General features: G+C 41.4%; 2 protein-coding genes across 11 annotated transcripts; one reads left to right on the plus strand and one right to left on the minus strand.

The window, feature by feature from the left end:
* LOC132206645 (uncharacterized) lies at positions 1-20,879 on the minus strand. Of its 9 annotated transcripts, XR_009443075.1 has the most exons (7): positions 18,886-20,097; positions 17,019-17,187; positions 14,076-14,274; positions 10,475-10,536; positions 8,442-8,468; positions 5,107-5,127; positions 1-969 (listed from the first exon to the last, which is right to left on the minus strand). XR_009443075.1 is itself a non-coding variant. In XM_059641130.1 (6 exons), exons 1-6 carry the CDS (start codon positions 20,826-20,828, stop codon positions 895-897), a joined length of 522 nt encoding a protein of 173 aa, XP_059497113.1. In that variant the 5' UTR covers positions 20,829-20,879; the 3' UTR covers positions 1-894. The 9 variants fall into 9 exon arrangements, 4 of the variants coding, with proteins under 4 accessions (XP_059497113.1, XP_059497116.1, XP_059497114.1 ...); XR_009443074.1 differs by lacking the exon at positions 10,475-10,536; XM_059641130.1 differs by lacking the exons at positions 14,076-14,274; positions 18,886-20,097 and adding an exon at positions 20,661-20,879.
* LOC125448125 (uncharacterized) lies at positions 20,658-27,488 on the plus strand. Of its 2 annotated transcripts, none has more exons than XM_048523178.1 (6): positions 20,658-20,702; positions 22,321-22,384; positions 24,462-24,550; positions 25,715-25,811; positions 26,303-26,378; positions 27,058-27,488. In XM_048523178.1, the coding sequence occupies exons 1-6, from the start codon at positions 20,673-20,675 to the stop codon at positions 27,191-27,193; spliced, it is 492 nt and encodes a 163-aa protein (XP_048379135.1). In that variant the 5' UTR covers positions 20,658-20,672; the 3' UTR covers positions 27,194-27,488. The 2 variants fall into 2 exon arrangements, with proteins under 2 accessions (XP_048379135.1, XP_048379134.1); XM_048523177.2 differs by lacking the exon at positions 20,658-20,702 and adding an exon at positions 21,261-21,394 and having other exon boundaries at positions 22,354-22,384.
* The last annotated feature ends 370 nt before the right edge of the window (positions 27,489-27,858 follow it).

The raw sequence follows: 27,858 nt of genomic DNA on the forward strand, positions 1-27,858 counted from the left end.
TTTATTGAAAAACAAGCAGATTGAATATATTTACAGGAGAACAAGAAAGTGAATATCAAACCCGTCTATTATTGACTGAGACTTGTCTCCCAGTTAACTTGACCCCCAGTTAAGCCTTACAGCCAAGGTTTAATGCAGGGGGTAAAGAGGCAACAGCCACCCACTGTATCTATGCTAACGGAGAGAGAGAGAGAGCTAGGGATGCCCTGCACCATTAGTTCCTGAACCACACCTTCCCCCGTCTAAGACTAGCCAAGCTGGGTTAGAGGGTCTCAATGGCCTTATGCTCATCCCGAGAATGAAAATATGATTTCAACAGGCTCTTGTCCATAATCTCTTGCTGTAACTGGGACTCCGAGAAGGGCCACAAGTGCTACAAACAGTCATCTGGTGGTGTCTCCTGATGTGGTTGGGCACATTGGACCCAACGGGTGAGTACCTTGGGTTCCTTTTCCTTCTTGGTGGTCCTTGCGAGCAGGTTGTTGTCTCGGATTATGGTGGATGTTGCTGGTGTTGCCCTGGTCAGTGTCGGGTATCTTTGGACACTCTTGGTCGCCTTCAGCTATCAAGTGGAGGTTTGTGGTCAAGTGATAGCGTTCAGTGGTTGCGAGGGTCGCTCTTGGTGTAGAGGGTTCGCAGAGTCCTTCACTCCTTCACTGCAGGAGTGTTTCTCTCAGTCAGTAAATCTGACTGATCTTCTTTCCCTTTCTTATGGTCTTGGCTCAAGGACTCCTTTGTGTGTGGGGCCTACTTTTTGTTTGCATCCTTGAATTCCTCTCATGAACCACTCACACTGGACACACACAGAGCCCACCTCAGAGCACACACATCTAGTTGGTATCACAGTGCAGTGCTGGGCTTGGGGTCTCCAGTTGTACCCAACTGGAGGCCCCCTTATCTCCTGCCAAATCTGGATTCGGCTGCCAAGCTATTGTTCCTCCTCTCGAGGCTGAAGTAGCTTCCTGAACACTGGAGAACAAGGGAAGAGGTTGAGAAGCTGAATCCTTCATAGTAACTTCAGCCTGGAACTGAAACAGAGACTTTGAATAGGAAGATCAGATTCCTTGTCCAAATTACCTCATTATATTGTGATTAAAATATCTGGGATTGCACTTAACCCAAACAATTCGGGGTATATCATGTAGCACCATTGTGAAGGCCAACTTTATCTGTATCAGCTTGAGTACTCTGCACTGGAGGGCAGTGGTATGAGGCTTGTTACTTCCCAAACCAGCAAGCATCAGTGTTGGTGTAGTGGTAATGTCACTGGACTAGTAATCTAGAGGCCCCAGCTAATGAGTCCCAATCCCACCATAAAAGCTGTTGGAATTTTACTTCAGTTATAACATCTGGAGTTGATCTTATTGTCAGTAGTGGCAACCACAAAACTATAATTAATTGTCTTAAAGACACATCTGGTTCACTAGGGTACTTTAGGGAAGGATATCAGCTGTTCTTACCCAGTCTAGCTACATGTGGTTCCAGATCCATAGCCATTTGGCCAATCCCTAAATGTCCTCTAAAAAGGCCTAGCAAGCCAGTCAGTTCAAAGGCAATTAGGATAGGGCAACAAATGTAGTCTTGCCAGCAATGTCCACATCACAAGAAAGAAGTGACAGAAGCTGAACCTAACTTGCAAATGGGTCCATCAAATAATTCTCAATAATTTCCATTTCATACAAACCGAACAAGAGCTAGGAAATCTGGCATTTCAGCATCACTTTTTATTTCCCCATATGTGCTCTTGTCCATATGTCTGCTTCTGTGTGCATGTTTGTCCCCTTGTTGCATGTATCCCTCCTATATGTGTACTTGGTAAATTTAGCAGTAGTGGCATGACTCATGAATGGAATCCTTTGTGCAGGGTTATTAACTGGGATGTGTGTGTGTTTAATTCTTTTTATTGAGGTCATGCAAGTTCGTCTGCTACATAGAATAAGGGCACACAAGCACACATGCGCTGCATGTATATGCCCTGTTATAAAGGAGAAGTTGAGGTCCTCTGATAATTAGAATCAAAACAAGCCCCCAATCTGTTACAGCGGGAGTAGAGGTTCCCTTCTAATAATTAAACCCAACACATCCAGAAAAGCTTGCCTCGCCTCATCTAATCTGTTAAAAAGGAGTGGTTAAATGAAAGAAAATATATAATACTCACATTATAAGCAGTCATTCAAATGACCCAAGATAACAAAGTGTGAAGCTGGATGAACACAACAGGCCAAGCAGCATCTCAGGAGCACAAAAGCTGACGTTTCGGGCCTAGACCCTTCATCAGAGAGGGGGATGGGGAGAGGGTTCTGGAATAAATAAGGAGAGAGGGGGAGGCGGACCGAAGATGGAGAGAAAAGAAGATAGGTGGGGAGGGAGGAGAGGATAGGTCAGTCCAGGGTCAGTGGAGGGAGGGTTAGACTCCCAGTTAAAGAGGTAAGCGTGGAGGCGAAGGCGGCGGAAAAACTGCTCAATGTCCAAAAATGACTGGTATTCGTTGATGTGTGGGTGGAGGAGGACAAAGGTCAGCCCCTTGCTTAGGACTGACCGTTCGTCCTCAGTCAGTGGGAGTTCTGGGGGGATGGTGAAGATTAGTCCATTGGGGATGATCCGGTTCCATAGGCTGGTGCTGAGGAAGGTGATGTGACTGTGGTACCTGGTTTGCTTCAGGACATGGTCGAGCAGTTTCAGGGCCGAAGAGATTACAAGAGAGTTGCAGTGGGACAGAGATTCCCTGAGGTTGGTCCGGAGGGAGGAGGGTAACTTCTTCAGGTTAGGCATCCTGGAAGAGGCTTCGCAGTGAGGTTAAAATTGTGATCAGAGATAATGAGAACTGCAGATGTTGGAGAATCCAAGATAACGAAGTGTGAAGCTGGATAAACACAGCAGGACAAGCATCTTCAGTCTGTCTCCCCATTTATTCCAGAACCCTCTCCCCATCCCCCTCTCTTATGAAGGGTCTAGGCTCGAAACGTCAGCTTTTGTGCTCCTGAGATGCTGCTTGGCCTGCTGTGTTCATCCAGCTCCACACTTTGTTATCTTGGATTCTCCAGCATCTGCAGTTCCCATTATCTCTGATTCAAATGACCCAACAGTTTCCTTATGATTCTGGCTTTGTGTGCCTTTCACAACAATCCATCAGCACCCTGCCTAGTTACATCTGTGAGAAGCACAACAGGCTTAGCATTTCAGCTCAGAGTCATCACAACTGCAAAACCAGAGTTTTAAGCAACAGAGTAAAGAGGGGCAGATGAGAACATACTCTACCTGTCTGCTGTCTTTCAGTCACATTGCAATGCAGTCGAATGATCTGCCACCTAAACAATGACTACTTCTGAATCTGTTTTTTCTTATTAGATTTCCTACAGTGTGGAAACAGGCCCTTTGGCCCAACAAGTCCACACCGCCCCTTGCAGCATCCCACCCAGACCCACCCCCCTATAACCCACACACCCCTGAACACTACGGGCAATTTAACATGGCCAATCCATCTAGCCCGCACATCTTCGGACTGTGGGAGGAAACCGGAGCACCCGGAGGAAACCCATGTAGACGTGGGGAGAATGTGCAAACTCCACACAGTCAGTTGCCCGAGACTGGAATCGAACCCGGTCCCTTGTGCTATGAGGCTGCAGTGCTAACCACTGAGCCACCGTGCCACCCCACTACTTCTGAATCAGTTTGTTCCATGTTACATGTCACATTCTCAAATACCTTCCTCAAATGGAGATAAATAGCATCTACTGCCCTTGCTGTTGCCCATTAGAACTACAGCTTCCCACAAAAATCAGGACATTTGTCCTTCAATTAACTTCCAAGTCAAAAGATTGGGCTTCCTTTATAAGGGTTTAAATTGGAATGGTATAATTGGACTGGAGGGCTTATCTTATGAAGAGAGGTTGACTGAGCTTGGTCTCTTTTCATTGGAGAAAAGGAGGAGGAGAGGGGACCTAATTGAGGTATACAAGATAATGAGAGGCATAGATAGAGTTGATAGCCAGAGACTATTTCCCAGGGCAGAAATGGCTAGCACGAGGGGTCATAGTTTTAAGCTGGTTGGTGGAAAGTATAGAGGGGATGTCAGAGGCGGGTTCTTTGCGCAGAGAGTTGTGAGAGCATGGAATGCGTTGCCAGCAGCAGTTGTGGAAGCAAGGTCATTGGGGTCATTTAAGAGACTGCTGGACATGTATATGGTCACAGAAATTTGAGGGTGCATACATGAGGATCAATGGTCGGCACAACATTGTGGGCTGAAGGGCCTGTTCTGTGCTGTACTGTTCTATGTTCTATGTTCTAATTGAAGGTTAGTTTTGGAATCAGCTATTATTAATTCTTACCACAAAGACTAACAGTTTAATTTGATGCTTTATGATAACTGGCAGAATTCTTAATGAACTTCAAATGCGTATCCCTGTACAAAGCAGGAGCTTTAAGCACAATCTCCTGGTTTCAAATAATTTCAATTATCCTGGCTTGTTCTTTGCACAGATATTCTCAATTTGAGTCGGAAGCATAGACTGACTTCCAATGCATTGCTTGGCATTGGGAATAACTCCAGCTGGGGAGTGGGGAGGGGTTAGCCAGATCTAGCACTGTTCACTAGTAAACGGTTATAATTTACATGTATTGCTCATACAGAAAGCACTTGAGGCCAAGGCAGAAAATGTTTTCAACAAGGAGCTAAAGCTCCTATGGCTAAAGGGGTCACAGGTTATGGAGAGAAAGTAGGAACAGGGCACTAATCAGCCACAATTGTATTGAATGCCAGAGCATGCTCAAAGGGCCTATTCCTATTCCTCCCTATGGGAAAGGAATGGCCTAGTAATTACTGGACTGTTAATCCAGAGGCATACATAATGTTCAGTGCACCTGAGTTCAAAATGCAAAGGTAGATGGTGGAATTTCAATTCAATAAAAAAAAACAAATTCAGAGTCTAATTATAACCATGAACCCACTGCCGATTGTCAGAAAACCCATCTGGTTCATTAATGCCCTTTAAGGGAAGGAAACTGCCACTTTATCTCATCTGGCCTCCATCTGACTCCAGACCCACAGCAATGTGGTTGACTCTTAACTGCCCTCTGGGTAATTAGCGATGGGCAATAAATGCTTACCTGGCAAGAGATGTCCTTATCCTATGAATGAATAAAGAAAAATAATCATGTTTCTATCTGAATATGAGCAAGGCAGAAATAAACAAACAGTCTAGGGACAAAGGCTGGAACCTGAAATGGTGTGATGTGGGTGTAGCCCATTAGCATGTTACTCTGTTGCGCCACCAGACCCTCCAGATCTTTACCTCAAAATTTCCTATCACCAGTTACAGAGGCCAAGTTTGGAGGCAGCTATAGAGAGTTGAAGAATCAGGTAGAAGCCTAGCCTTCTTAATTTCATACATCTATTATTAGTAGTTCTGAAATGTTGACAAATTTGGGGACCAGTTTGCTCACCCTCTAGCTCCAGAATGATGTGTGGTATTATGGATCTCTCATCTGGAATGGGCCACTATCTCAACTAATGAACCAGAAGTTAAAACATACCCTTGCAGCTTATCTTTCCCATTCTCACCAAGTGTGCAATATTTAAAAATGGAAAGTATTACTTACAAAGGAGACAGTAAGAGAAAAATACTACTTCTACTTAACAACATTGCTGTTAAAATTAATTTGCTATGCTGTCTCTTATAACTGATTCTTTCCTGATACCACACAATTGGAAATCTTCACCTCCCTTGGTCTTCCATTCTAAAAATCTCCAAGATTTCTCCCAGTTGCTTTCATATATTTTGCTATCCTGTGGCCCTTAGCTCTTCCACCCCCTTTGTTTAATAAAAGGTTCAAAATTTTGTTTTGACAGCAATTTTTAAAAAGTTATAAACATTGTTCCCGATCTCAGAATAACGTTAATGGTTCTTTTAGTTAAACACAGACATTGTAAGTATACAGATAAATTCTTCCATATTTATTCCATTTACTTTTGATACAAGGTCAATTGGGTAATGGCCAAAATTGGCTACAGCCTCTCTAACGTGGCTAGCAATTTCTCACTAAGAGTTTAGAAGGATATCAAATAGTGTTGAAGATATTGTCTCCTAATTAATATGGCTCAATGACTAGTGATGAGATTGAGAAATTAAAATTTAGTCATTTCATTTACATGTAATTTCATTAATATTTTAATCTTACTTCAGATACCGATACCTTGTGTGTTGACACTGTACCATTGCACTAAAATATGAGCTGCACTGAATTATTGTACTGTACTGTTGTTTTCATGGTTTTTGTGAAACTATATTGACAGAACTAGATATTTTGATTAAACTTTAACTACAGATAATTAGGGCATTCCAACAGACGTTATTCTGATAACTGAGTCAAGACTTGAATAGCTGGATTTCCCTTAAGACTTACATAAAAGCTGCAACATTCAAACAAACAACGTAACCCTAGCAGTCAAACAGTCACCCTTATTCCAGCATACCTGCCTGTTCCCATATCCTCGTATTCCCATTCTCCTTCAATCACCTACCCATCTAACGTATTTATAGATCTGCTTCATTCATTAGCTCCAGTGGTACATTCCACTGTCGCACAATCATCAGTGGAAACGGGTCCTTGGAACAGGAACCTGCTTCTGTCTGCCTTCATTTTTTGCTCATTCTATCTTCTAGTAGCACTCTTTGGCCCTCAGATTTAATTCCCTTTGCCTCCCATCTCTCTGCAGATTTGGGCATCATGTAAGCTCTGGGCCTTTACCCAAACATCCATATACAAAGTGAACAAAAATAGACCCAGAACAAAATCAACGTACTGTGCTATCTCCTACCACCTAAAGTTGAACTATCTTTCTTTATTTCTCTAAAGGAAATATATATTATTTCCCCATCAGATCTTGGAGTTTGTCCTCCTGAATGTTCCTCCTGTTTTCTCAATAATGTGGGCTCTGTTCTGTTCAGCTGACTTCCAAGCTGCTTAATTTCTCCATTCACAATCAGTTTTCTGTCTTAAGGTGAGTTGAAAATGATGTTGCTAATGTTATCATCAATATACTAAGTGAATTCAACAGCAATACCAATACAACACATCCCCATTCATGATTCTGCATCTGATAATTGTAAATTAAACAGAAAATTGTTTCCATAAATCAGTCTACCATTGCATATATCGCTGTGTAATTTCTTCATAATGTAACTGTAATCTAAAAAAAAATGCCACCATAATTCTTGTTGGAGAGTGACTATAAAGAACAGTGCTAGACATAGTTTACAAGATGTGGCTTGCTGCAGAACACATACCAAATGCTGCAGATAAAGCTGTTTAGTATTTTCATAGAACAATGCTTTGGAAGAAAATAATTTCTTTACAAGTGCCAGTAAACCTTCTGATTTTGGGAAAAAAAATTTTTATACATACATATGAATATTCCTCTTTTATTATACTGCTCATATTGCTTTTGGAGAAGTGCTTTCAAATATAAGACTACATTGTCTGGAAAATTTGAAACAATTCTTTAAGTACCAAAGCAATCCTGCTTTATTTGCATGTTCCTGATTCACACTGTATATAGTGATTTGTGTTAGTCCCTGTTCTAATGTACTGTTGCTGTTTAATTACATGCTCCAAATGCTTCAGCATCAAAAGAAAAGGGCTGGAAAAGTCATCTTTATGTTATAGATTAATTCCAAAGGCTTTGTTCAATTCAAATAGTTTTTTAAAAATATATTTTAGTGTTTGCCTTTCCTTTCTTGATAACTGGACTTCATCTAGGGTACAGTTCGAGTATCGACTGCCCTCAATTACTCTTATGAGGTGACCATTCTTGTCACATGAATCTTCACAGAAAGTCTCAAACTTTTCGACCAATGCTGTCAAACTTCACACTAACTTCAGGCAGTTATCACAAACACGTGCTTTTCTATCAAGAAGTACCAAACAGTAAAGAGCAGTGGGAATTTTGGCTCATTTCTTTCTTCCTTCCCTTGCTGTCAGATCTTTAATACTGTAATGACCCAGTTCTTATACTCATTGACTACTAACCATTTAAGAGCAGGAATTAGATCTGGAACACTCTGGTCTTGTATGGCTTGGTTGTACATCATTCAGCAATAGGGAGAACAAAATTCCTTTCTATTAAACCTCGGAAGGAGCCTATTCTGGATTCAAATTTCTTTGGAAGCCTTCCCTGGCGTTTCTATCAAGTTTGAATCTGAGTTTGATAGTATGTGTGCTGAATGTCAGAATATTTGGAGTCTGTGAAACGTTCACACCATGTACCAAAAGTTCAAAAGTGTAGACCTAAAGTGGAATAATTACAAGTGACTTTTGTTTTCAGAATAAAGATGGTACATTTCTTGTCTGTATGTCCTTGCGTTAATAAATTGATATTTGTTCTGGATATTGTGCATTTCTAGGTTCTTTTACAATATATTAAAATATCTATTTTGCCTTACCTCCTTGGTTCTGCCATTCTGCGAAACCTATGAAAGAATAAACATGGCACACCATTAGACTCAGTTATAATTTTAGATTACTTGGTGATGTATGAAGCATTGCTAGGGTGGATATGGTGTTAAATTACATCTACTGTATCCTTTATTCAGAATCTGAATCATAGCCTCCTCCGCACTGCAGTATTTCTATGACATCCATTGTGCCCACGCTGGCTCTGTTGCTAGTAATGATCTTCTCCCTTTATCCTATATCCCCGCACATCATTACTACCCAAAAACCTTTCTATGCCGTTTTGAATGCCCCATTTAACCTGATACTATAATATATCAACAAGACATGCTTCAGCCTGAAATTCAGAACAGTGACATTTTCTCTTTCCCAGATAAGTCTCTTGTAGACACAAAGTTGAGATTCCTAGTTTAGTGGTGCTGAATTTGACAGTTTTCTGCCTTAGAACTGTGGTCACTGGTATTGAGACTTTCCAAATTCATTTCATGTATGATCTGTAATCACCACCATGAAAAGCAAACTTGGATGCACACATAGGTTGTGCAAATGAAGATTCATATCCAATCTACAATACCCACACCTTTCAAATACTCCACAGCTTTTAAATAATGTCATGTAACACAGCTGTATGACAACAAGCTACACAAGGCCAACCCCAACTCATTCAAGCCTGACCCAATTTATTTGCAGTCAAATGTCTTGAAAAGTGAAGGAAGAGGTGTGAGGTGAAGTGAAACAGTCAAATAAATATATCATTACTTTCATTAATGTTGTGGGAATCAAGATTATGATGTTTAAAGTAGATCATGGCCCCTCTAGAATTAAACAGGATGATAACCTATACAATTGATTTTGGTGTTGGTGAACCAGCAACCTAGTGATTCCATACATTGTGGAAACAGGCCATTCAGCCCAACAAGTCCACACCAACTCTCTGAAGAGCATCCCACCCAACCCTGTAACCCTGCATTTCCCATACGCTAACTTGCGCATCCCTGAACACCCTGGGTAATTTAGCATGGACAATCCCCCCCTAACTTGTACATCTCTGGTCTGTGCGAGGAAACCAGAGCATCCAGAGGAAACCTACATAGATGCGGGAGAGAACATACAAACGCCACAAAGTTGCTCAAGGGTTGAATTGAACGCAGGTCCCCAGCACTGTGAGGCAGCAGTGCTAACCACTGAGCCACCATGCCATCCAGTGGTCACAAGCTCTGCTCTAGTGAAGGATCTAGTACGCATACTGAGCTGCACCTGATTCTTAGTACATTTAGGAAAAACAGGAATAGGCAGTAAATATTGTCAAGTGTTGCCCACTTCTCAAAAACAAATGGTGGTGAAAGGCAGGCTTTCTTTTTACAGTAACAATACAATACAAAAGATTTGCAAGTAATGAAATTGGTGACTCAGAACTTCTTGAAGTTAACATGGGTCAAGGTTGCAATTATATTTTAGTGGGTGCAAAGACAAAGTGATGCAAGAATTTGACTGGTCTCACATTTCTTCACAAGTATGTTTTGTGCCACTGTATGTAAGTTTACACTGATGCCACCTAGTTTGTATTAATGCAAAGCCAGAAAGGTTTTTCACCTGCACATTCCAACCCATGAGAAAATACATCTGAAGACTCAGAGTATATCCTTATCTTATATACAAACATCCATAATTATGACAATATTTTAATGCTCTATTTCAGTCATTAGTATCTTTTTAAATAAAAAGTTGCTTTTCTCTTCTCTGATTACTGCATTGCTAAACACATCACAAACTAAGCCATATAGACCTGTAGGTCCTATACTCAATTCAATGTCTCTGTTAATTCAAAGGTGCTAAGGAAGGCAAACTGGTCAAGGTGAGGACAAGATTTCTGGATAACTAAAGTATTCCTCACAGACAAATAACATTCCTTGCTCAATGTCAAAGTACATGCACAACGGCCACTGAGGTGAAGCACCAGAGGGTAAACATGACCTGCTTGTTCAGGTAAACAGAGTTAAAAACTGGGTCAAGAAAAAAATACCTTTTGCTGCATTTTTGAACACACGATAAACAGCAACTGGACATGATGGGCTGTTTGGTTTTCTAAAGGTTAAAGTGAGAGCTCTTATTAACTTTCATTATTTTCAGACAAAACTTCACTGCTACTCCATAAATTGCCATCAAAAATGATATTCTGTGAAGTTGCAGCTGAACATTTATGTACTAGAAAATTCTCCAAAAGCAGTTGATTTCTTGATTTTTATTTATTGTTTAAACCAGACTCCAAATCACAGTGACCCTGTAATACAACTTCAGCAAGCAGAAAGCCAACAGAGATATGTACTCAGCCATCAAAAGGGATCACCCAAGATATTCTCATTTTAGTAAATGATGTAACCAATTGCTGATGGGCTAGTGGCAGCTTGCTAAGAGCTGCAGTAACTCGATGCAGATCAGCTTATTCACAAATTTCAAGTCAGGTTTGCAGTTCCATCAGCATCCATCTACTCATTTTACCCATCAACCGCCAATAAGTGCTTTCCAGACACTTCCTACAATCCTCAATCTCTATTTACTTCCTGATGCATATGATTGACAGACAGAAGTTTATGTAACTGGCTGTATAAATCTGATTAATATTAAATTAGGGTTGAATTAGAAGCTGCACCACATTGATATGACATTTAGACTCTGACGATCTGAAAAAAAAACCTTAAAAAAGAGGCAAGTATTCAAACTTCATGTTTTTTGGAATCCTCATTATTTACCAATGGGGTCAGCATAAATCAAAATAAAAAAAACTTTAAAAATGAAATGATACCACAGGCCAAGTCAAAAGCAATGGCTTTTGAATAAATGACACGTGTCACCTCGGGAAAATCGCACACTATGGCGAAATGTTTTCATTTTAAAAAAAGAGCATATATACCTGTCTGAAGGCAACATCATTTAAATGATGTAATTACATTTCTGCTGGAGGCAATTATAAGTAATCTACAAATTGAGAAAACTGAGATATTTTAATGAATATTACAGTTTTATATCATATTTTCTTCTTTCTTTTTGTGTATTTTTTAAACGTAGATATTATTTTTGCCAAGGGATTTGTACATACATAAAATAAATGTGCACATACTTGTGTACAGGTATGTGTAATTTGGCATAAGGTATCCATATTCTGGTAAGGTATGGTACCTAGCTGCTGTCTTAACTTTAACGCAACCAAGACAATGGCACAGAAAACCAGCAACTGCTCTTCAGAAATGAAAGATGTAGCAGGTCCATTTAATAAATTAATTCACGAATAACCAACTATGTCATTCTAAGGTGCTACGACATGCAAAGTAAATTGGGTTGGAAAGAGAGGGTAAAGTAATTTTTTACAAAATGTTGTTCTTTTTAACATTTCTGTACAGTAAACGAAACAGGAAAAAACCTTGTCTGCATGTAACTGCTGAATGTTGTACAGGTCCGTACACTGTTTCCTGTTTCTTACCTCTATACTTGATGCTGAAGGAAACTGATTGTGTTTTTTGATACAAAGTCCAGCGGAAATTGTATTCAGCTCTAATAAATGTGCATTCGTATAACACTGCTATGTATTTTCTCACTTTCATTAAAACTACTGTCAGAACGTACATCTTCTTGCTTCAATTTTTTAAAATAAATTCTCAGGCATAGTTTCCTTATTGTTTGTAACTAAAACTATTTGATGTATTTTGCCCACACCCTAGTGAGGTACAAACTCAATTTTCACCTATCCTTCTCCGGTAGGCAAGTCTTCTCCTGGTGGGGTTCCAGTTCCAGAGGATCAGACCAGTCATAAAACAGCCTGTACTTTCCAATGGAGGGAAATGGTAGGAATGATTCTCTCCTGTGCTTGCTGCTGTTCTGCTTACAAGCAAGGCTAAGGCAGGAGAGAAGAAGCCTGTGACACGATTGGCAACCATCAGCTACGGAAGTCAGGGAATCATCATGGGAGTATTTTGCCAGGAACCACAGCCAGCAGTTGGCAGGGGAGAGTCAAGGTCAAACAGCTGAAGTGCAGGAGCAGGGGTCTGGGTGCTGATGGAGGTGCCAAGAACCACTAGGATGAGGAATCTTTTGCACAGACTGGAATGGCCTTCTAACAGGTCTGGGAGTTTTAACTGTGTGCTCTGAGGTGGTGGTGTCAACCTGAGGGAGTCAGAAGTGGGGTTGAAGAGGGATGCAGGAGGGTTTAGGGAGGGAGAAGGAGGTTTGGGGCAGGGAGGGAATAGGAAAACGAAGCTGCAAAAAGAGAGACCAAATTTAAACTTTCAGTAACGGAATTCCAAGCAAATTGGTGCAAGAAAATTATGAAATAACTGAGACAACGAATTTCTTGCGAACGAATGTAGAATCTCTAAATTTATGGCTGCATAACGTCAACAGCTACCATATACAAAAAAATATGGTGAATTCCACTAAATACACAGTATCAATTTTTAAATTTAATTCTGAGATTCAGATTGAGATGCAATAAATACAGTTATAACTGCTTGGTTAAAAAATTTAAAATTTGTGCATATACTATAGAAACACATTAGCTGTGACCTCTGTAGTCTGCAGATGTTTAAACTGCTGGCTTTTATAGTGTAAAGTGGTTGTCAGTTTTTTTGAAAATGAAGCTCTTGTTAACTTGTTGCCTTGTACAAATTCAGATAGTGTGCTGTCTAATAAATGCCTTCACAATGTGTTGTGTGTTTAAGATTAATGGAGAGGTGATCATTACTGAGGACACGGTGGAATTATTTTAATTCTGCTTCTGAGAGAATCCAAACACCGTGCGTGTCAACACAGTGATAGTGTTATTACTACATGAAAAAGGTTTGTTTATGAGTGGTCCAGGCAGATCACCTCTCCATTGCTGAGAAATTAAATTGCAGCGAGTTAATGAGAATGGAACTATGGCCTCTGAAAATTAAAATATTGCCCCTGAAAAAATTTGAGGAGGGCCTCAAAGACAAAAAAGTATTTGAACCCTTTCCAACTAAATTATGGCAATCAACACATTGTTCAATTCATTTTTGGAATAAATACATAATTTGTTCAAGCATGTAGCCCTTTTAAACTTTTTCAGCAGAAAAGTGGTCATTTAAAGGGCTCAACTTATGCACAGCTGACAAGGTTGCTACACACCTTTACAATTTGGAGGAAACCAGGGCAGCCACAATATGTTTCCTTTTTACTCTATGTCTATTTTATCCCCTGTCTTTTCTTTACTCCTTACTGGGTTAGTGGGTATCAGCCTGCTTCTGGGGCTCTCTCAGTTGATTACACCACAGTACTCCTCTTCCGCCTCTTTTTCCTGTTGTCGTGCAGAAATGAGGACTGCTTTGCATTATGATTTTAACAATCGTAGGACTTTTCTTGAGTTACATATTACGTTCCTATGCTGCTACTTTAGTGTTGCCTTTTTTAAAGAGAGTTTTTTTAAAAAATGCACTTCTAGAACTATTTTCCAATGCAACTTCCTGTGAACAGGTGAAAATTAATGTGACTACAGACAGCAATAAAAGAGCACTAAAGCATCATGACAACATTCAGTACATAATTAATGAAGTTCAAGTACTAGAGATCAACTGGTAAAATATCAAATAAAAACTTAAAACAATACTTACAAAATACTTTGTAAAAATATTTCATGCAGTCACCAGTCCATTACTTCATCTAAGCTATTCCATATCATGGACTTTGGCCAGGAAGCAGCAGATGTGCAGGCTGAGGGCTGTTTGGAGTCCAGATCATTCTGTACAGCCAAGGGGGTGACTTTAGCTCAGCATTGGAGGCATCACAGCATGGTTCATGGTTTGTTGAAGGCTGAATGAAGAACATGGGTGCTTTTAAATGGAACATGTGACAATTGCTAGCCACTGAGTTACTGCTAATAGAAGACTCAGGCAGCAGGAGTCCATGGCCAAGAGAAGGACAGCAAGGGATACAATCTGGGACTGTTTTTTCAGTGGAGCGTAGGAGGTTAAGGGGTGACGTTATAGAGGTTTTTAAGATCATGCTGGATATAGACAAGGCAAATGGCCAAAGTCTTTTCCCAGTGGTGGGGTATTTGAAGACTGCAGGCATATATTTAAGGTGACAGGAGAAAGATTTAAGGATGCGAGAGGCAACTTTTTTTTAACAGTGAGATTGGTTCATGCGTGGAATGAACTTCCAGAGGAAGTGGTGGATGCAGGTACAGTTACAACTTTTAAAAGACATTTAGATAAGTACATGAATAGGAAAGGTTTGGAGGGATACGGGCCAAGCACAGGCAGGTGGGACTAGTTTAGGATTATCGTTGGCATAGACTGGTTGGCTGAAGGGTCTGTTTCTTGAATGACTCTGAATCATAGAATTGTCACAATGCAGAATGAACCTTTTTGGTCCATCATCCATGGACCTGTTTTATTCACTAGTATTAATATCCTGCCCAAGCAGGCAATGCCAGGGTTGGAAGCCACCTGGATCTTGGCAAAATGCTCGGTTTCAAGGAGGGTAAGCTTGCATTTCATATTTTAGTGACCCAACTGATGTCACAATCCAGTGACTCTTCCTCAAAAATGTTAAGTTTGATTTTTTCTTCACATGCTGCCAGACCTGCTGAGCTTTTCCAGCAACTTTGTTTTTATTCCAGATTTACAGCAGTTCTTTTGGTTTTTATTTGGACTCGGGAACAACTGTCAGTAACTTGCTGAGAAATTAAATTGCAGCGGAGCCCGCAGTGATCAATTATGAGGTCTGAGCAACATTTTCAAGCCTCAGGGGCAGTTCCTGAATTGACAATCATGGCAGGTCACATTGGCAGCAGGCCCACTAATACGAGATGCTTTTATATATTAATGCTGGCATTTCAGCTTTAAACCAGTCCAAGCAAGTGATTTCCTGAGATTAGATGTTAGGCTAACTGGTCTACAACTCCCCAGTTTTCCCCTCTCAGCTTTCTTAAATATCCTCACGCAGAGTTTTCCAATCAACTAAGAGAACTTGAGAAGATCACAAATGAAATAATTGCACCTACTTCCTCTAACTTTAGGGGGTTAGAACCATCTGGACTCTAATCTCTCGTTACTGTCTTTTTTCCTCAAGGTAACTGTTGTTACTTTGATTTATTGTCACATGTACCGAATTACAGTGAAAAAGCTTTGTTTAAGAGTGGTCCAGGCAGATCACAGCAAAGGATGTACAGATCAAAAAGACTTAGAGGCATACAAGTTACTTTGCAGCCTTATTTGAGGCTAAAGTCCATTCATCAGTTTGATAGTAGCTGGAAAGACGCTGTTCCTGAACCTGTTCATGCATGTGCTCGGTGTTCAAGCTCCTGTATCTTCTGTCTGACAGAAGATGCTTTAGGAGATCATTACCAGAGTATGAAGGGTCTCCAAAGACATTAGCTGCCCTTCCGTAGCAGCGAGCCATGTAGATAGAGTCAACGGATGGAAGGTTGACATCCATGAATTTTGTCAGTCCCTGTTCCTGATTCAACATTCATTTCGTTAGGATTTCCTGTGTACTAACTGAGTCAACACTCTGCCATTGTCTTATTCTCACCCACAACATCATGGCTGCCAGTATGAAGAGGTAACACTGCTCCTGATCCCTCATTCTAAAATTAGAAAATATTTGTTGTGTTTCACTATCACTTGAAAGTTCCTTTTCATGCTTTTGTTTTGGGAGCTCTTCATCTGTTTTGTCTCCCCTTGTTGGTTCTTGTGTCTATCCCAACTGTCAGGAAATGTGTTACTTTTTGTATGTTTGCATGCTTTATCTTTTAGTTTTTTGTGGCAACTTCAGTTGTCCATAGCTGCTGCTGTTTTTTGTCATTCAGCTTGCCATCGCCTCATGTCACTTCCCTGCCTTATGGGCAAAGCCTTTCCTTTTCAGATAATAATCCACTTCCATTTTGAAAACCACACTCATCTGTCTCAACCACAATCACAGGCAATACTTTCCAGATCTGAACCACTCATTGCTTAAAAAGGACTCCCCCATCCAGAGATTGCCACGAAGACTGTCCCTGTCAGTGGTCTATATTAATGACTTAGATGGTCATGTACTGGGCACAATTTCAATATTTGTGGATGATATCAAATTTGGAAGCATTGTAAACCATGAGGAAGATGGCACAGGACTCAAAAGGCCACAGGCCAGTTAGTGAAATGGGTAGAAAATTTAACACAGTGAAGTGTGAAGAGTCATTCTGGTGGGAAGGACATAGACAACATGAAACAAAAGGTACAGTTCTAAAGGTGCAAGAGGAGAGGGACCTGAGTGTATATGTACATAGGTTGCTGAAGGCAGGAATGTGGAGAGAGCAGTTAATAAGACATTTTGTATCCTAGGCTTTCAGTCGGAACATAGGACATACAACAGCAAGGAGGTCTGATAAATCTGTAAACACAGGGTGAGTGCTCAGCTAACGGGCATAAAGGTGAGCAGGCACGAGGGTTTCCAAATTTTGTCCTGTCCCCAGAACACTTCCCAGAGCAGGATGAGGGGTTTGTCATAGCTTACCTGCCGCAAAGTGGCAGGTAGCCAATTAAACTTATTAAACCATCCTGATGACTTACTTAAGGAGTCAATAGGAAACAGACGGAGGCAGCATCCAACCATCAGGCAAAGACACAGGGAATGTATGTGAAAGTGCCCCAGACAGATGTAGAAGGCTTTTTCTTTAAAGATTTCGGCATGCTGGAGCTCCTGACTCAGAAACAGGAACAGAACAACATCACTGGGCCTCTGAAACAGAAAAATAATAAAATTTAATTGAAAATTGACATACTAGATTTCCATTTTGACACACAGAAGGTAGGTCAGACCATTGTATCTCGTCCGATCCTGAAGAAGGTTCATGGGACTCAAAATGTTAACTGTGCTTTCTCTGCACAGATGCTGCCAAAACTACCAAGTTTCTCCAGCAATTTCTGCTTTTGTTTCAGATTCCCAGATGGTGGAATGTGAATTCAATAAAAATCCAAACTTAAGTGACTAACGATGACTATGAAACTGTCCTTGATTGTGAGAAAAATCCATCTGGTTCACTAACATCCTTTAGGGAAGGAAACACCCGTCCTTCCCTAGTCTGGCTTATATGTGACTCCAGACCCACAGCAATACGGTTGACTCTTAACTGCCCTCTGGGCAATTAAGGATGGGTAATTGCTGAACTAGACAGCAATGTCCACATCCCATGAACTTTCAAAAAAAAGCTGCATTTTTATTGTAGTAATTAAAGGTTAATTGTTCTGTACCTTAAACAGTTTCAAACGATTACTTTTCACTGGTAATAGCTGTACCTTGGCTTTAGTTTAGGAAATGGATTTTAAGGCTGCAATTATTATCATTTCTAATGCAGCTGAGATAATAAAATCATTCTGATCGCACTATTCAAATATAATTACGAGAATCAATAGCTGAAAAAAATTGTCTTAATTCTACTAATTTCTAGCTATCTTTACATTCACTGCCAAAATGGTAGCTTAAAAATTCAACATAATACAATAATTCAAAGTTAGGGCTGCTTTGATTTTCTATTCATACTAAATTGAAAATATGTCTTCTATCTAGTAAACACACACACCAGGCATGAGATACTTGACAATTTGCGAGGTATTTGGAAAGAAATGCTAAATTTTTCCATCTTGCTGTGCCCAATTTTATTTTATTTTCAGCATTTTCTCTAAACAGCTCTTCAGGCAATTGAAGAAGTCCTTTAGCTCCGTGGATTGTCTTTACATTTGTTTTTAGGCTGCAGTTATGCCCATGTCAGTTTCCCTGACAGACAGAAGTGAAGTATTGGTTGAAATTTGCTGCTATTACCATCAAGTTTAACATGTGTCCTTCTCCTATCCTAACGTTTTTCTTTTGTCACTGTTGAGCCTGATTCGCTCCGATAAATATCATCAGACTGGCAAGGCTATGGGTCAGGAACAAAAGAGATCATCTCTAAGAATTTGATTGTTGATGGCATTCACTTAAATGCCTGAAGCAAAGAGAATTTTTTGCTACAAAAATAGAAAGTACTGGAGAAATTCGACACAACTGGAGAAGATGGTTCTTAAGAAGGGTCACTGGATTCGAAAAGTTAACTGTTTTCCCTATACAGATGCTCCTTGACTTGCTGAATTTCTCCAGCAATGTGTTTTAGTTTCAAGAATTCCAACATTCACAGTTCTTTGCTTTATTTTCAAATCCCTGCTGCATCTCATTTATTTGCACATTTCCTTGATAGGGAAACATCACCGTTCCGACTGACCACACCCCAAATGTCAAAGCAATACTCCAGAAAGGGAAAAATACAGTAACACTTGTGAATTACATATACAGACAGTGGGAGGTTGATTAATTCAGTTGGTTGGACAGCCGGTTTGCGATGCAGAGTGACACCAACAGTGTGGGTTCATTTCCCAGTGGCTGAAGTTATCACAAATGACTCACCTTCCCAATCTCTCCCCTTGTCTGAAGCGTGGTGACCCTCAGATTAAACGACCACCATACAACTCTCTCTCTAACGAGACAGTGGCAATATTACAGCTACCACGGCCTTCGTATTCTTCACCGGCAATGCTCCAGTACGACCAGTACATTCATTTCCCACTAATACTGGTTGTTTTTAAACTGTTTTGCCCTTCTGGCATACTTTTAAGTATGACAACTTGACCAAAATAAGAAAGTGCAAGAGGAATTTACTGGGCTAACACAACCACATCATGAGGTTTGCCGCGTACACAAAAATAAGACCAAAAAGGGGATTCACAATTTCAGTTAGTGCGAGATAAATTTACGAGCTGACGCAAGCACCTAACTAGGCTCACTGCACAGACACACTGCACTTTTAAAAATGAGCAAATAAAAGAGGAAATTGCAATTTCGATGAATGTAAAAACAAATTACTGGTCTGACAAAAGCATCTCACTAGGTTTGCTACACATACACACAGAAAAGGTAATTTGAGCAAATATGGGATTCACAATTTTGCTGAATCCCAAGAGAAATTTACTGGGCACCCCTCAGTAGATTTGCTGCACACAAAAACAAAAGGAGCAAAAACGGGTTCACAATTTTGATGGATGTTAAGTGAAATTTACCAATCTGTCACAAGCACGTTTGGTGCGCTCACACAGGGAAAAAAAATAATCAGCAAAATAGAGGATTTCTGATTCTGACCACCGCAGCTGAAATTTACGGGGCTGACATCGAGCACTCATTAGTTTGCTGCAACACAGAAAAGAAAAGCAAAACAAAACAAAACAAAACGGGAGATTTACAGTTTCGATGGATGCGAGGGAAATTGACTGAGTTGACACCGGCGGCCTTGGCCAGGTTTTGCTGCACACAGAATTTGGGGCAAATAAAAATGCATCCATCGAAATTGTGAATGTAAGAGAAATTCACTGAGCGAACACACAGAATCGGGGGGGGGGGTGGAAACAATAAAAAAATTATATTCACAATTTCAATGGATGCAAGAGAAATTCACTGAGCTGACACCAGTAGCTTTGCCAGGCTTGTTTCACACGGGGCGGGGGCGGAGAGAAGAGAAATAAAAGCAAAAACGTGCATTCACAATTTCGATGAGCGACAGAGAAATTTACTGAGCCCCAAACCCTCATGAAGGTGCGCTGCAGGCAAAACAAAATTGAAAAAGTAAAGGGGGGGGGGGGGGGGGGGGGGTAAAGAAGAAAAATAAAGGAGCTCTGAATTCGCAATTTCGCTCGATGCAAATCCCTGCAAATTGCTGAAGAGTGACTTAATTGTGGGAATGTGATGTGGTTTGCTATAGCCCGCCCATTGCCGCTGCAGCTTGACCACACAGAACATTCTGGAAGCTGCGGGAAGGAGTTGGGGGATGACCATCTTGAGACTACAAAGCGGACTGTCCTCTTCGACCAACAAAAGGGTTGTTCCGCCCTCCCCCAAATCCAACAAACTCCCAACTGAATTAATACTAGACTCTTATTTATAATTCACTTCTTTGCGATTAAAGCAAAAGTCAAGAGCGAAGCTCCGTGCGGAGGGAAATAAAAAAAATGGGCCGGAAACATCTTCCGTCATTCTCTCTCCCCTCCCACCATCCGCCTTTTTCACTGAAATTAAACCAGGTCACCCACACTAACGCAAACTTAAGTCAGTATTTTTTCCCTCCTACATCTGTCATAACGATTTCTTTTGCATATTTAAAATAAGGGGACTCTACACCTGTCAGTCTTTACCGTTATCAATGCATGGAATTTGTACCGTTTCGCCGACTTAAGGTGAGGGCGTAATGCTCTTTCCTTCCGCCATCCTGTCCTTGTGAGTTTATATATTTTCTTTAAAATATTAAAGTTTGGGGAAGAAATGTGGAAATAATAATAATAAAACACCCTTTTTTTAAACATTCACGAACAAGTGTTCCCGTGGGAATCTTCGTTCGGTCGAGGCCGGCGGTTGGCGGCTCTCTCTTCCCATTGGCCCTTCCGCCCGTCCATCAAGCAGCCGCCGCCATGTGATTTGTCCCGCCGCCGCCAATTTTACCGCCGATGCCCGCCCTCCAGGCGCGCCGGCTGGTGAGATGGCTGCCCATCAACGAGGTTGCCGGTTGCCAATTGGTAGGCTGGGCCGTCCGTCAACCTGCCGGGATCGCTTTTCCGGCTGATGGTTGGCGGTAGCGGCCATCTATCAACCTGAGTGGGTGTGTCTATAGCCGATTGGAGAGATCGGCCGTCAATCGCCGGGGAACCCGGTCGTCGATTGGTCGACATGGGTATCAATCAGATGGTCGCGGAGAGGCGGGTCATGCCGCGCAGCGTAGTCTATAAAGGAAGGGGGCGGATGAGTAGCGGGTGGAACGAGGTGGTTTTCTTTCTGAGTTGGTAACTGGTGAAGGCGAGAAGCAATGGCTAACCCCAAAGTCTTCTTCGACATCTCGATCGGCAACCAGCCTGCGGGACGCATCGTTTTTGAGGTCGGGCGGGTTCAGCTGTTATTTTGTGCGCTGTTAGCTGATCTCAGTGTTTTGGGGGGGGGGGGGGGTCGTTACCTGGGGCTAAGAGGGAGGGAGGGAGGGAGGGAGGAAATGGCCATCACCGCCATTTTGTCTCTTTCGCTTCCCCTTCTGATAGCTCTCGATGGGATGTGGTGGGTGCTGATGGATGGGGAAAAGGGGCCTTCGTCGCCTGTCTCTCTGTATTAATGAAGTCTGGGGTTGTTGGACTGGAGTAGTCTCTTACTAATGCACAATCGGTTACTATCTGATCGATTTCCCCCCCCATAGTTTTTTGGGCTTTTCCTTATTAATATAAACTCATTCTTTTAACTGAGCTGGGAGAAGGAAATGTGTTCCTTCAATCCTTTTACACTCTCTTCCTTTTTTTTCCTCACTTCCCGTTATAAAGATGTGTGCCTTTCATACCTGTGCTGTGAAACGTCCTTTTTTTATTTCTCCCCTCTTTTTTTCTCTCTCTCCTTCTCTCCTCTCCCCCTCGCGCGCGCCTTCTGTCTTTCCATTTCCCACACCTCTTTACATTGAGTTTCCCAAATGGATGACAGACCTCCTGCTAGGCTCTTGAGGGCTGTCAGCTGCTGGCCTGTGACCATGTGCCTGTGCCTCTCTTCGTCATGTCCAGTTACAAAGGAGGGTCACTGGACTTGCAGTGTTAACTTGCTGTCTCCCTGTGAGTTATCTAATGATTTGTTTCATCACCCTTCCTACTTTGGTGTGCCCCTTGTGGCAGCACGTGTCTTGCTAAAATGGGATTGCTTTCCATCTGATCCCTTGTAAGTTCTGAAAATTAAATCAAGAACACTGTATACCCCTTTGTCAGAATGATTATTGCCCATGCTGGCTCATTGTGCCATTGAGACTGCATGTGTCTATTTTGTTTTTAAAAGTCTTATCTTTTGTGCTCTCTTCCTATCCACCAGCTAAGGAAGGATGTTGTTCCAAAGACTGCAGGTGAGCAAATGAATACTACTTTCTCCCATTCTCCATTTGAGATTTCTCATTTGTATCATTTAAGACCAGGTTTACAGCCAATGTGAATTGTGGAGAACAAACAACTTGCAACTTAAGCAATTTTAGGATATTGATAAAATTACTCAGGCAGTATAATAGCTTGAGAGATAATGGGAACTGCAGATGCTGGAGAATTCCAAGATAATCAAATGTGAGGCTGGATGAACACAGCAGGCCAAGCAGCATCTCAGGAGCACAAAAGTTGATGTTTCGGGCCTAGACCCTTCATCAGAGAGAGGGATGGGGAGAGGGAGCTGGAATAAATAGGGAGAGAGGGGGAGGCGGACCGAAGATGGAGAGTAAAGAAGATAGGTGGAGAGAGTATAGGTAGGGAGGGGACAGGTCAAGGAGGTGGGATGAGGTTAGTAGGTAGCTGGGGGTGCGGCTTGGTGTGGGAGGAAGGGATGGGTGAGAGGAAGAACCGGTTAGGGAGGCAGAGACAGGTTGGACTGGTTTTGTGATGCAGTGGGTGGGGGGCAACTCATATTCTGCCTGGGCCACCCGAAGGTTGCAGGAACAGCAACTCATATTCCGCCTGGGAACCCTGCAGCCATATGGTATCAATGTGGACTTCACCAGTTTCAAAATCTCCCCTTCCCCCTACTGCATCCCTAAACCAGCCTAGTTCGTCCCCTCCCCCCACTGCACCACACAACCAGCCCAGCTCTTCCCCACCCCCCCAACCACCCCCTGCGTCCCAAAACCAGTCCAACCTGTCTCTGCCTCCCTAACCGGTTCTTCCTCTCACCCATCCCTTCCTCCCACACCAAGCCGCACCCCCAGCTACCTACTAACCTCATCCCACCTCCTTGACCTGTCCGTCTTCCCTGGACTGACCTATCCCCTCCCTACCTCTCCACCTATCTTCTTTACTCTCCATCTTCGGTCCGCCTCCCCCTCTCTCCCTATTTATTCCAGTTCCCTACCCCCATCCCCCTCTCTGATGAAGGGTCTAGGCCCGAAACGTCAGCTTTTGTGCTCCTGAGATGCTGCTTGGCCTGCTGTGTTCATCCAGCCTCACATTTGATTAAACCCTATTTTCTGTTTATTTTCACCCATAGCCCTAAGGGTTATTGATCAGTGGATATCTAAATACTGCTTTTAAATGTTGAAGTCTTGCCCCCCCCCCCCCCCCCCCCCCCCTTTCAGTGAGTTAGAGTCTCAATCTTATTTGAAATCCCTTCTCCTTACCATGGCTCTTCATAGTCCATCCCTGTCCCTGACTATTGAACCCCTCTGAAGTGGAAAAAACCTTTCAATCTTGTGCTCAGAACCACAAGGCTGAGGAGATCTAACGAAGATCTACTCAATTTTTCCACTTGTACAGAACTTCAACCCAGGTAACATCAGGCAAATCTTCTCTGCAGGCCATCTAGTACAATCTCTCTCTATTCCTATGGTTGACAAGAATTGTGCACAATACTCCAACATAAAGCTTCCTGGTCTTTTATTTTGTGCCTTGAGTAATAAAGGTAACTAGAGGTCCTGTGGCACTGGCAGTGTTCCTACCCTTGGGCCAGAAAGTTTAGGTTTGAGTCCCACCTGCCTTGGGTGTCTAATGCATATTAATGTGCTACTTTTCAAAAAAAGTCCCATACACTACCTTGACTGCCTTCCCTGCTATATTCTGATCTGTTATTATGGACATGTACTTCCTTTATTTAGGGTTATACCTTCCCCTTAAGTTTTTTTTAAAAAACGTTGAACCTGCATCTTTCGGGCTGAATGGTGAGGAAGGAAGGAATGGTGAGTCTGTCAATGATGTAAAATTTCCTAGGATGGCTAGTTTGCCACTTTCTATTTGGAGTAGACCAAAGTTGACTTTGATCCCAAATACTGTTTGAATTGATAGACATTATGGAGCACTTCTGAATGCTGGCTATAATTTGAATATAATGTGATAGCAAGCTTTTAGGAGGCATGGTTGACAGAAGGCAGTTGAGATGCAGTGACTGCATTTCACCTATTCACTTCCATTAGAAGGTTGGAGTTTTGCTCAAATCTTTCCTTTAAACAGAGAACTTCCGTCAACTGTGCTTAAAGGAACAAGGTTCTGGCTACAGAGGATCAGTTTTCCATCGAATAATTCCTGGCTTTATGTGCCAGGTAAGTCTCCTTTAAGAACTGGATATACTTTGTAACTATATATAAACATTTTTGTTCAGTCTAAGTGAATTGAAATACCATACTGGTATTAACTCCTGCTACAATTTGTCTCCAAATGAGTAGCTTAGACAAGTTGGACCAAGTAAATTACTTGTTGGTTGCCTTCAGGCAAATGTTTCAAGTTGCTTCCAGCTGTAATAGTAAATCACCTGATATGCAGTCTTGTTGCATCACCTTGGATTTCAAACCAGAAACATCTAGGCAATAACTCTTCAAGACTGGTTCTTGGCTCAGCTCTGAAGCAGTCCTCTGCACAATATCTCTGGCCCACTAGTCAGTTGCAGCCTTGCTCCACATGTAGCAAATGTGGATTTGGTGAAAGCAAGCTTTCCAGTTTTCATCTGGATCTTTTGTAATTGATTTCAGTTTAAAATTTGGATCTGAATATTTTGGTGAAGCATTCTGTTCTGAAAGATTAAATGTTTTAATTGTGTATGGGGAGGCCATACAATGAGGAAGAGAATTGTTGGATTTTGAGATGCAACAAATACAGGAGCTGATTTCAGGTGTTGGAAATACCTGGTCATTGGCAGGTAGCAATGCAAAATCAACAATCTGAAAGCTGCATGCTAAAACTCAGCAGCAACAGCAGAATGACAGTCTTTTTAAAAAATCCTCCAAGTTACTAATGCTTTCCACAGCTAGAAAGATTTTTTGCTCAGACTTGAGACTGAAATTTCAGACTCATCTTTGCTATTTGGAGATTGTTCAGGACTAGAAGCTCTTGAGCAAGATGTTCCATGATGTTTTTAAAGTTAGGGCTTTTTTTAAGAAGCCAGTAAGAGCTCAACCAATTTGTATGCAGCAATGTGGTGATGACCAGAATTTTTAAGATCGTGAATAGACAGGATACTATTGACAATGTGATATTCTTTACAAACCATAAATATTGCCTGTCTGAAAAATGGCATGTTGCAGTATTGACTCTTCCACTGGAATGGTGGTTGCATGTGCAACTTGTACAACTGAATAATAGTAACAATCTTCAGAATGTGCTGAAATGGTACAGCAGTTAGGTGCTAGATGTTTGCCAATGAAATTGAGCAGAGGTTGCATTTATTATTGTGGGTCTGACTAATCTGAATGTCTGTCTGCATTCCACAGGGTGGAGACTTCACAGCTGGCAATGGCACTGGTGGCAGGTCCATCTATGGTCTCAAGTTTGAGGATGAGAACTTTAAACTCCTTCATGAAAGCTGTGGTAAATGAAATTTATTGTGTGTAACATCCAACCTGTCTGGATTTGTGTAAAATGAAAAGATCTTACTTTTGTGGATGCTTGTTGTGGTTTCTCCTTTCATTTGATCATTGTGATCTACATGTGAGGTGTTGTAGTTTAGTGAGCAGCATTTCTGTCTGAGCCACAAAGCACTGCATTGAAGGCCTCTGGCCTAATGGTGGCTGTGGGGTGGGTATTTGAAAGACAGCCCTGCAAACCACAAGCCTTCAAGGCATGAAGGTACACAAATTTCTAAATTTGTGGTGAGCAAGTTACTGGGCAGCAGTCAGAATGTAGTTGGGGCTCTAAATGTGCCTTACCTGATGCCTATTTGAACTTGAGCCTGTCAGTGTAGTCCAGCACTACTTTGGTCTGTATTACATCAGTTGGGAGGTTTTGGGAAAATTCTGTAGTGTGTATTACTGTTTTGGACTTCTGGTCTTTTGTTGGTAACTTGATTGTTTTAATTACAGGTGTATTGTCAATGGCCAATGCTGGGCCGAATACAAACGGATCGCAGTTCTTCATCTGTACTACAAAAACTGATTGGTAAGGATTCTTGTCTGTAGCTAGTCAGTCAGGTAGCCTGCTATTGTGTTGCACCTACTTTTGATTCCAGAGACTGCATAATACACGTTCTAGCAAATGGATCATATCATGACCCATTGCTGAGGGTGGAGTTGGGTCATACAGACTTAAGATAAAATATGAAGAAACAAATGTAAAGTTCACTTAGTTGGGTTTGCAGTATTTTGCTGGCTAATATCCCAAGTTTTATTTTAAGGCTATTTTGGTGCAGCATTGTTTTCTTCAATGTAATCTGGGACTTTGTTTCACTGTCTTGTCACTAATTTTTTAAATTGTTGTGATAAAAGTTCACTCATTACAGTTTTGAGGGATAGTGATTCACAAGCCTGACTAGGGTGGAAATATTTTCCCATTGCTAAGATGACTAAAAGGCTTTGTGTGTTCTACCACTGGAATGTGTTGGCCTGAAGGTGGCTCATTCTTGTGACTTTACAATTTTAAAAACAAATCTTGGTCACTGACCTAGTGACTTGGTTAAACCAAGTCTCCTCCTTTCCCTCAACTCTGCCAATTCAGTTTCTTTACAAGTTCTGTGGTGATCATGATAAAACTGAGCATCATGCCCAAACTGAGATCTCATTTGATATAATGATGTAAGATTGAGTTTCTGAAACTTGAGCTGTCTTTTTAATTTTTTCAGGTTAAATGGAAAACATGTTGTGTTTGGAAGAGTTATAGAAGGCATGAATGTTGTGAAGGCGATGGAAGCAGTAGGATCGAGAAGTGGGGCTACAAGTTCTCCTGTTGTCGTCACTGACTGTGGCGAGTTGCAATGAAAGCATTCCAACAACAGCTACTGCATGTAGCCCACCTAACTGATCAGAATCTTTCCTTCTCATTGTCAAGAAAAGTGAAATTCAAAGATCATCCCTTGTTTGTCATGATTAGTCACTCATGCTATGGTGTAGTTGGGCAAGTACAATACTTGTACTAGTGATATGGCAATGCTTTGTTTCATTCAGCTACTGGACCAATGCTTGTTTTATAATGGGAACAACCATCCAGATGTAATTATTTACTGTTGCCTTATACTGAATCACTACATTCAAATAAAAGAAAACTTGTCACCTGGTTCTCTGTCCTTTTTTAATTTCAGTTCTAAAGGTACCCTAATGACAAATGATGAAACCAGATAAACAAGGATAGCATTGGCTGTTGGGAATCAAGCTCATGTTAAATGACTAACATCAGTAGGTGTACATAATGGAAGAAAGATCAGCCTGTGGTGTCTTCTGAACAGTTTTGGTCTACTTGCGGAGAAATGTAATTGCGAGACAGACAGTTCAAGAAGTTCTCTGGTTTTTCTACAAGTAACAGGCTTCTGTTTGACCAGTTTAGGCCATACTTTTAAATTTGGAAGAAGAGATCTAATTTGAGGACACCAAAGTAGATGCTGGATCCTTGTGGGGCAATGTAGAACAAGGGTCAGTTTTAAAGGTAG

This window comes from Stegostoma tigrinum, chromosome 40 (assembly GCF_030684315.1).
Source record: "Stegostoma tigrinum isolate sSteTig4 chromosome 40, sSteTig4.hap1, whole genome shotgun sequence".
In the NCBI taxonomy this organism is placed as follows: domain Eukaryota; kingdom Metazoa; phylum Chordata; class Chondrichthyes; order Orectolobiformes; family Stegostomatidae; genus Stegostoma; species Stegostoma tigrinum.

Excerpts from the sequence above, each read along its gene's own strand:
- LOC132206645 (XM_059641130.1), bottom strand. The coding sequence starts at position 20,828 with ATGTTTAAAAAAAGGGTGTTTTATTATTATTATTTCCACATTTCTTCC. Across the intron at positions 10,537-17,018 it reads GTTTCCTATTGACTCCTTAA|AAAACCAAACAGCCCATCAT; the intron begins GTAAGTCATCAG and ends TTTAACCTTTAG. Across the intron at positions 5,128-8,441 it reads AGAATGGCAGAACCAAGGAG|GATAAGGACATCTCTTGCCA; the intron begins GTAAGGCAAAAT and ends ATTCATTCATAG.
- LOC125448125 (XM_048523177.2), top strand. The coding sequence starts at position 21,326 with ATGGCTAACCCCAAAGTCTTCTTCGACATCTCGATCGGCAACCAGCCT. Across the intron at positions 24,551-25,714 it reads TTCCTGGCTTTATGTGCCAG|GGTGGAGACTTCACAGCTGG; the intron begins GTAAGTCTCCTT and ends TGCATTCCACAG. Across the intron at positions 25,812-26,302 it reads ACTCCTTCATGAAAGCTGTG|GTGTATTGTCAATGGCCAAT; the intron begins GTAAATGAAATT and ends TTTTAATTACAG.